The sequence below is a fragment of the Hylaeus volcanicus genome, chromosome 2 (assembly GCF_026283585.1).
Source record: "Hylaeus volcanicus isolate JK05 chromosome 2, UHH_iyHylVolc1.0_haploid, whole genome shotgun sequence".
In the NCBI taxonomy this organism is placed as follows: Eukaryota; Metazoa; Arthropoda; class Insecta; order Hymenoptera; family Colletidae; genus Hylaeus; species Hylaeus volcanicus.
Window position 1 is genome coordinate 2268685 of NC_071977.1, and position 9103 is coordinate 2277787.

The following is a 9103-nucleotide window of genomic DNA, read 5'->3' on the forward strand; positions in this document are numbered from 1 at the left end:
TTACTCTCTTCGAGATTCATTTGAGGTGTTTTTTGAAATTTTGGGGAATAACGAATGTACGTGTCGGAGAAAGAGAAAAGGTACAAGAGGTAACCACCGTTGTTCGTCGTTTGCCAAGACACTTTCAGACACTTCTCACGACTCCGATATGAGAGATAGAGAAAAATTTTATCGAACTTTTTTGTGTGGAATCTTACTCTCTTCGAGATTCATTCGAAGCATCTTTTAAAATTTTGCTAAATAACGCGTGTATACTTAAAATAATAATAACACGCTTTAGTTTCGTCCCTTTACATATATCAAAATTTTAACGCTCAGTAAAATGAATAAAAAATGCTTGTACCATAAGGGAGATGTAATCTCTTCCTTGCACCCCTAGTGGTTGCGTCACTGGTTTGTTTTTTTGCACGACAAACCAGGGGATCGTTTCTGTTTCCACCTCCCGTTCGTCGTCCGGAATTTCTTCTGGATCGACGAGAGTGGAAGCAATTCGAGAATGAACGCGACAAGACTTCGGGACGTTTGGTCGTTCGCTCGTGAAAGACTTCCGAGGTACTGAACGATCGAAACGTTCTCTCTGACTCGATCGCGGGTTTGGGGCGACGATATTTATTGGAACGCGAGCCTTCGGCGTGGATATCTGGAGTTTTATGAAGTATTGGAAGCTTCGAGGGTCTTTATCGTTTGGGAAGGTGTAGGGTTTTATTTGCATTTGGCGAGGGAGGGTGGACGTTAAAAGGCAGAAGCGGGTGAGTGTCTTCGAAAGTAAGATAAAGGCTGATAGGCTGATTGGCAAAGAATTCTAAATAAAAATAAAAGAAAGGTGTACAAATCAGACTTTAGTAACTATTTTGGTAATTTAGTGTGTAATGTTTCTTGTCGTGTTTATTTATTAACACAACGACTAATTCAATAGTAGTATAAATTAAAAAGATGTAATTCATTATGGTGTCCATTTTTGATGTACATTTTTCTTTTTTGATTCTACTTGACCTTTCTTCTTTCGTTTTCATACGTGACATTAATTTTATAATTGAAAGGACTACACGCTGGAGGACTTCTCCCTACAGTAGCTATCGTTCTTATTCTGCTTTAAAGTTAAATAACTCCGAAAGTATTAACTTCAGGACCGATATACCTTGGTGTAATCGATAGTTTCTCTTATTGATTAAACTAATGAAGATATCAAGGTAGTTTGTTTCTATCGCGGACACCCTGTACATCACAGTCGGCGGTAGGTGATTTCGTTGGCCGTTAATTAATTCGACCCGTTTAATTCGCACACGACGTTCTCTCACCGACCCAATTTTCATTTCCACGAGTTTACCAAACGGACAGCTCCAAATCTATTTGTGCATACACCGGCACCGTTCATATATAATTTGATTTATTCGACCGACAAGATTTATTACGAAACACTGTCGCTTCAATTCGTACCGTTATTAATACCATTGATATCTCCCGCTACTCCCTCTAATTAACGCGTATTCAAAAATTGTAATTCTATTCATCGCGTTCATTTATGGGTTGATTACAACTGATTAGGGGCCTGTTAAAAATTGAAAGTCAATTAGTGCGTAATTTGAGCGTGTTATTATTTTTCCGGAGGAGAAGGATGGAATAATGAGCGTGATATGTAGTCGAGGATAAATAATTTTTCTTGAAAATTATTTGGGATATGATTTTCATTAAAATTAAAATTCGAACGTTTCTTCTTTCGATTACGTAATATGTAAATATTTTCGTACCGGTTGTACCATATTTTATTTATATTTCCATAAGTTGTATTCTATTTTTATTCTTTAATTTTACTTCGTTCAATTTTCTTGTTAAAAAACAAAATTCTAAAATTAATTTTGGAAATCCCAACTCTTTTTTTTTTTACAGTCAGAATTAAATTTCGTTGTTAAAGTGTCCTTTAGCAACCCAACTAGAGGACCATTTGATTTTCCGTGAACTAGTCGAAAGGTTCATTACCCTATCAATTATACCGTTTAATTATGGAGACCGTGTAGAGACCGAGATTGAAACATAAACGTAAATTACAGCCGCCTCTAATCGCGCGCGGTTGTAGACCGGAGCTCCACGTTTCCACCTGAAACGGGCGAAGCGCAGCTGTTTCTAGCTTGGCTTTAGGAAATGAACCTAATCAATTCCGACGTTCTTTCGTAGAAAATATCGTATGTACGATAAAAAAAGAAAAATAACGATAAATGTACCGATAAGGTGAGGAGATACATGTATTATAAAAAAAATACCTATAAACACCAACTTTTCTTTTTCTTCATAAATAAATTTGATACGTGTATCAATTGTATCGATCTTATAGTATAGTAATATCATATAATTCGTATATTGCGTACTTTAGTTTTATTCTCATTTACTTTAGAATATTTAAAAAAATGTACTTTACACAGTACGTATGACGACGTACATAGAACGAATAATTATTATCATTTAATTTATTTTTACGGAATTGTTTCGAATGTAGAATCTTTGATGGAATTTTTAACGAACATTTTAACGAAGAGTAATTCAAACGTAATAGTACCAGCGGGAAATTGAGAAACCATTTATGTAATTATGTAACATTTATCACGTAGACTGTGCGATCGTTATTTATTTCCGGTCTTAGGTTTAGTCTCGACGTTCAAAATATTTGTATTGCGTTTTAATTAGTTTCTCGCGTTCACGTTAATTCCTTTGGAAAGGCAGTGCTTCCGTTTGTTACCGAAGTACCGCGAATTCGAAATTAACGCAGGTATATTAGTCGCCGCGAAGATTTCGAACATTCAGTAGATCCGAGTTAATATCAACGCGCACGACTACTGCATTACCAATTTATTATTGTTTTAACCGAGGGCGATTCGACAGTAACACCTCGAGCATTATAATTCAGAACAGGGTAAGTATCGTCGAAATGTTCGTGTAACGAAAATGTTGTACCTTCCGATAACAGACGCACAAGCATGCAGAGACGGGGATACAAACAGAAGGAATAACGACGGCACGTCTGCCGTAACAAGGAGAATTGTGAAATGTTGTTCCAGATACCCAGTGTCTCTCAAATTTCCTTCTGTTTAAAAACCGACAATAAAAAAACCCTACAAACGTACTTCGATACTTTTATTTTATCAACAGACACACCTCTATTTTTTCCATCGATATTTTACACCAAATGTTTTTATAGGTGTTCTATAAAATACCATAGAAATGAAACCAAAATTCTAGTGAAAAAAGCCGGCCTGTAAAAATTAAATGCGTAGTCATTCGGTTAGGGGCGTGGCAAGAGTAAAAGTAGAAACGAGTGGGTAATAAAATATTTCTTTAGAATGTCTGAAACATGCTTACGTTTCAGAATGAATGCCTAAATGACAAAAATGATTGTCGTTTTTAGAAAAACTTATTCAGAAAAATACTCTAATGCTACATTTTAGTAGTAGTCTTTAAATAGATAAACAAAAAAATGTTTACATTTTTATTTGTATTTGAATGGCTCAATTAACTTTTAGGTCTGGGTTAGGTCTGGGTTTATTTACAGGTCCTCTTTTAGGCTATAACTATAGTGCGCACACACAATGCAACGAATATATTATTGTTCACTTTATTTACTCGATCTTTGAGACAAATTCCCTTTCGCTCAAATATCAATTTCAAAAATCGATTTCTTTAACAATTATTCGCGATTCGAGGTTAACAGACCTCTAATGAGCCATGACCTCTTCGGACATGATTATTATGTCGTCTGTTAATTAAAACCAGCGAGAAGTGTCCGTCGTGAGTCGTTAGAGATAAAATATTGAGAGACACTGCGGCAACGAGGAACTCCCGCAACTCGCGAGCACGCAACGTTCTCCAGCGCATATAGTGTTGTTCCAGCGTACATAAGCTGTTCGTGGCCTTAGTTTGCATAAGGTCGAAACGTACCAATGAAACGGAGCATACGTTGGATCTTGGTAAAATCAAGCGAGCAGGCAGCCCGTAATGCTTAAATAACGAATGCTGAGTGTTTCAACTTTGCACCGAACGCGGTGGTAGCCATCGGTCTGCTGGAGTAACCTAAGCACACAGAGAATGCACGTCGAGGCACGCTGAGAGGAAAATCGTTTCTGGAAGATTGATCATTCCCGATGTTGGCGGACCGATTTCATGTTTCGTTTGTCCGGGACAACCACGGACCGTAACTGTTACAAGTAAAAAGAAAACAAATCACGGTGTAACAAGCGTTTCATCGACTATAATCGTATTGGTTACAAATAAGGATTACGATTGACCGAAAATTTGTTTCTCTTGTTGGTAAATGTTGAGAGAAATTTATTTCGATCGTTCGTAATAGTTACCAATCGGAGATGTTCGTTTCGATGGCTCGTTTAAAATTTTTAGCAAAACCTGTCTAAGCAAATGCCAGCTACTTCTCCCGAATTATTTAATTTTTGGATGCTCTTGTTATTTATCGAATTATGTAGAAATGTTTGAAACGAGTCCCAAAGAGAAAGGAAAAACAAACTTTCTCCTCGTCTTCTTATGTAAAGAAACAATTGAATCAAGCATGCACTAATCGCTAGCATTGCTAATTACAGAATTGCGTATTTACAGAAAATATAGCTTCGCTTAATTCATTTGAAAGGAAAAATTTAAGCAGCGTGAATCCTTGATTCGCTCGTATAGATTGCGGTGTCTGTTCCCGCGTTCGCCACGAGCACTTTCCGCCCCGCGGAACTCGAACCTCGGGCTCCGCCATGAATTATGAATTCACGGGTGCTCTGTCGGCCGGCGTCTATTTTCGTTCGATTTGAATTTTTACAGGCAATTTATCCTGTCGCGGAAGAACGATCCGAACGCGTCGATGAATTATGGTCGCGGGGATGCCCAAGGTCGCTCGAGTTTTCACGTGCTATCGCGTTCTACGGGACAGGTCTCCAATTTATCGCGGCATTAACACTTTACTGGCCTTATCATGTAGCGAAACATGCGATACATGGAGAAGTAAGTCGAAAATGAGGAATGAAATATTTTTATACGAGGCTGCGTTTTTTAGAAAAACGAGTCCAATTATGCACGGGTCACGCGTGTAGGACGGGGTTACGCTTTTTAAAATTTTAATTTAAAATTAGTAACTCAACGATTTATAATGAAAGTTGATTTATTGGTAGTTATGCTAAGAGTTCTATGTTTAATGAATTTATTGAAAGAATTCCAAGATAAGGCTTATTCTTTATATTTAAATAATTTATTTTGCGAGTTAGCTATCATGGACCATCACTGGAGCCATGGACTTGTCTGTCATAATTCTGTATTTTATTTTCATCCAACCCTATATTTTTCTTTTAATTATAATATATGGCGAGGTTAGACGAACGACTGTGTATGAACCGATGAAAGAGAAGACAGGAACTTAAACGGCAATTTCGCGACGCTTTCATTGAAATTGCTCTAATTGCAGTCCAAAGGGACCGAATTCGCTCACTTTATCCTCGTCTTTGTCCTCGCAGAAGTTTTACCTTCCACTGAAACTTGCAGATCTGAGCACGGAAAAGGAACAACGCGAATTGCTTTTCAATTATTTCAGACTGCGGACGAAGTACGCCGTGTTCTCTGATAAAAAGAACGCAGTCGACGGTTTAATGGCGAACTTCGCTTCGGCTCGAGGTCGATATTGATACTAATTTTAACCCCTATATAAGCCTATTTCTATTTAAATCGACCATCCAAAATTAATAAAAAAACGATATAAAGTTTTTGCAATTGTAACATACGTAGACCCTTGAACGGAACATAAAAATTTTCACCGAAACCGATCGTTTGTTGTTGTACTCACCTTTTCTCTATCTCCCACGTGGATCAGCATTTTCGCTTTGCCTTCTTCGAGATAGATTTGGAGTCGATCCGGATTATTTTCTAGACCGGTCGATATGAGAAGTCCACGTGGTCTCGTCGTTTTAAAACGCACTATCACTTCCTCGGCTTGTGTCCTCGAATCCTCCGGCATCAACGCTGTCATCTGTTGCGTTCCATTCAGGTGCAACGTCGACGCATCTGGGAAGTTAAAAGAGTTCAAAGAAATTTAAATGTCACGATGGTTAATCAAGTTGAAACGTATCTTGGACGTTCACAAATTTCATTTAAAAAGTAAACACTAAAATAAAAAATAAAAAATATACATGTCGAATCGAGTAACCTCCTCCTTTTCGAAGTTGGTTAAAAATACCAGATATCTTTCGCATTTAAATTTATCAATATTAAATAATTAAGTTTGATATCCACTGCCAGTCGATTTACGAATGGAAATATTTCAGTGAAAATATTATTTTAACAACTATCTTCAATCTACAGAAATAAAATTGAAGTGTCTGTCTGTGATTTCGAAATAACGTTTTGAACCGATTTAAACAATTTTTACGGTAACGCGAACGACATAAGATAAATAGTATTCTACGTGAGTGAAATCACGGAGCATACCTAGTTTTAAACAAATTTCGAACGTCAACATTTTCTAGCTTCTTAAAACGAAAATAAAATAAAATAAAATAATGAAAATTGAAATAATGACGTGAAATTGATTAATATAAAATTGTATTTTGTAAATTTAACGTCAAAGACTGAAATATTAAATCACGCTGTAACGCAGCTGGTTGATAGTACCGAGTTTTCTATAAAACAGCGTTACAAAGAGAATTCGGTCATACCTTTTCCGCATGTAGGACCGGTGAAGGGTGTTCCTGTACAATCGCAGTGAAACCTGTTCCACCCCTCGAGACAATGGCCACCGTGCATACAAGGTTGTGAAGGACAGTGGGGTTGTTGGGAATGACAAGCTGGTCTGACAGCGCCTGCAAAATTGTCCAGAGAAACGAAATTACGTAGACAGTGACAAGTGTTTCCAGTTCAGGTCTTTCATCTCTTCGGGAGCGTGTTCCTTTCTTTGTTCTGCGAAAATTTGTCGTGCTCTGCGGAAAAGGAATTCCTGCCAGCGAAAAAACTATGAGAGAGATCGAAGACTAAATGAAGTGTTTAATTATCATTCAGTTATGTTGAAACACGAAAGACACGATTTTTTAATGAGATAGTCTTTGGATTTGAACAGCAATGATGCGATTATTGTGTATCAGGTGAATTAATAAATAATGTTCGAACATGTTTTGAGCTCTGTTATATTTAACTTATTATAATTAATTTTTTAAAAATTGTCTTTCGTATCTATAATTACTAATATCGAAAGAAATTTCTAGCATCAATTTAACGAAAGTAAGTGGAATGAAAATAATTTGTTGCATTTTTATTCTATAATAATCAGTAAAAGAATGTTTTTCTAGACATTATTTTGAATATTGGAGAGATAAATAATAAATTATATTTAAATGATAATTGTTAATATTTCGGAGATAATATTTGAAAGAAAAATTAGAAAGTTGTTTAAAGAAAACCAAAGATTTCGTAGAAATCCGCTAAAATGTTAGTATCTTCGCTTCGTAATTGTAAAAAAAAATATGTTCTTTCAATGATAATTCATGAAATTAAAAAATCAATGCTACAATTCATTAATACAAAAATTAATAATAGTATAAAAAGAGTCATAGTAGTATTGAAGTGCTTTTTAAAGAAACGTTCTGTCAGAAGCTGTGGTGTCCGAGTGGTTAAGGAGTCAGACTCGAAATCTGATGGGCTATGCCCGCACAGGTTCGAATCCTGTCCGCAGCGAAAATTTTTTTTTCCGTTAAAAGTAATTTTTTCATTCCAACATTCAATCCTCGTGTCGTTTAAATATACTTCCTATTGAAAAGAAAGTATTTCATTGAAAAATTAACTTATAAACATTACTATTATCATCGATACTTCGTATTCATACCTACATACCTATTTCATATTTCGATTCCTGCGAGTCTTTTTTAATCGATAATTTTCTCCTTTTGTATCGTAAATAACGCATTAAAAATTCATTTGTTTATGCAAATGACTAAATTAAATTACCTAAAGGAATTGTATGCACGAACCAAAGTATCGTTTGTGTTCTAATAAGTGTTCCGAAAATAATTATATTTTATAAAATATAATTGCTATAGCAATTATTATTATTATCTAGCGCGCGTTACAATGGAAATTTACGTAATAAATTAATCATGCTATCGTGACACACTTTCATGCATAGCTGCAGTGCCACGTTTATAGTGAACATGCTATATATTTTGAATGACGTACAATCGAGGACATTGTAAACATACCATTTTTGTATGAAGTAGAAATACATACAACGGGTCGATATTTTGTAGACATATCGAATAACATAGCGCAGCTGACGATGTTTATCAACAGACTGCTACCATAAGTTGTATGCATAAGAAAATTACGTAGCTCGTGGTCTTACAGAAGAAATACGTTGTAAACAATAAAGATAATTTTATACCGAATACGTACTTGTACTTGATGCCGATTAAAGAGAACGCTTTAATTAAAATTACTTAAGTTGGTGATAAAGTAAATGCTTGTTTCGTCCATTAACGCGAGAAGCACACGTTTACGAAATTTTACGCTTCTATAATTTAAATATAATTTAAATTAATAAAATTCCCATTTATATCGAAATAGTGTCATGCCTTGAAATATTTTCAAATAAATAATGCATGTGTTACGATTGACGAACTACGACTTTGGAAATTAAATGATACAGAGTGTAGACTACGTTTATTATTATCAGGCCAGGTAAGCTATTTGATAAGAATTTATTTTAATAAAATGAGATTCCATTTCCTCACGAGGGAATGGAAATTCTGCGCTCAGATTACACGTTTGAATTTTGGACGTTATCTTACCCGAGTCCTGTTGCTGTGCGTAACCAGCTATATCGATCGGTTGACCGTTTATGACAAGATCTCTCAAGCAGCCGACGTAACCCTGCCTTAGGGTACCTGTCCACAGTACCGGAGGTACTGTCAGCGGTGCAAACGGATCTCCCACGCCACCGATATACAATAATCCATCCAACTCTAATTGCGTGGAATCGCCTGAAAAATACAATTAATTTCCTTATTAATCTCAATGCCGATCAAAAATATTAAACAATTACACGAATAAATATCTCGCGATTATTTTCGCATCAACTACCCCC

At 35.9% G+C, this 9103-nt stretch overlaps 1 protein-coding gene and 1 non-coding gene across 2 annotated transcripts in view; one reads left to right on the plus strand and one right to left on the minus strand.

Annotated features, from left to right (window-relative positions):
- Positions 1 to 9103, minus strand: part of LOC128872715 (neurexin-3b) — a 347065-nt gene that overhangs the window by 37255 nt on the left and 300707 nt on the right. Inside the window, exons 13-15 of the mRNA XM_054115691.1 lie at positions 8808 to 8999; positions 6687 to 6830; positions 5819 to 6036 (exon numbers count right to left, since the gene is read on the minus strand). Coding sequence (XP_053971666.1) covers positions 5819 to 6036; positions 6687 to 6830; positions 8808 to 8999 — 554 coding nt within the window. The remainder of the gene's footprint in view (positions 1 to 5818; positions 6037 to 6686; positions 6831 to 8807; positions 9000 to 9103) is intronic.
- Positions 7617 to 7698, plus strand: Trnas-cga (transfer RNA serine (anticodon CGA)). Its single transcript has one exon. It is a non-coding gene; the product is annotated as a tRNA-Ser (tRNA).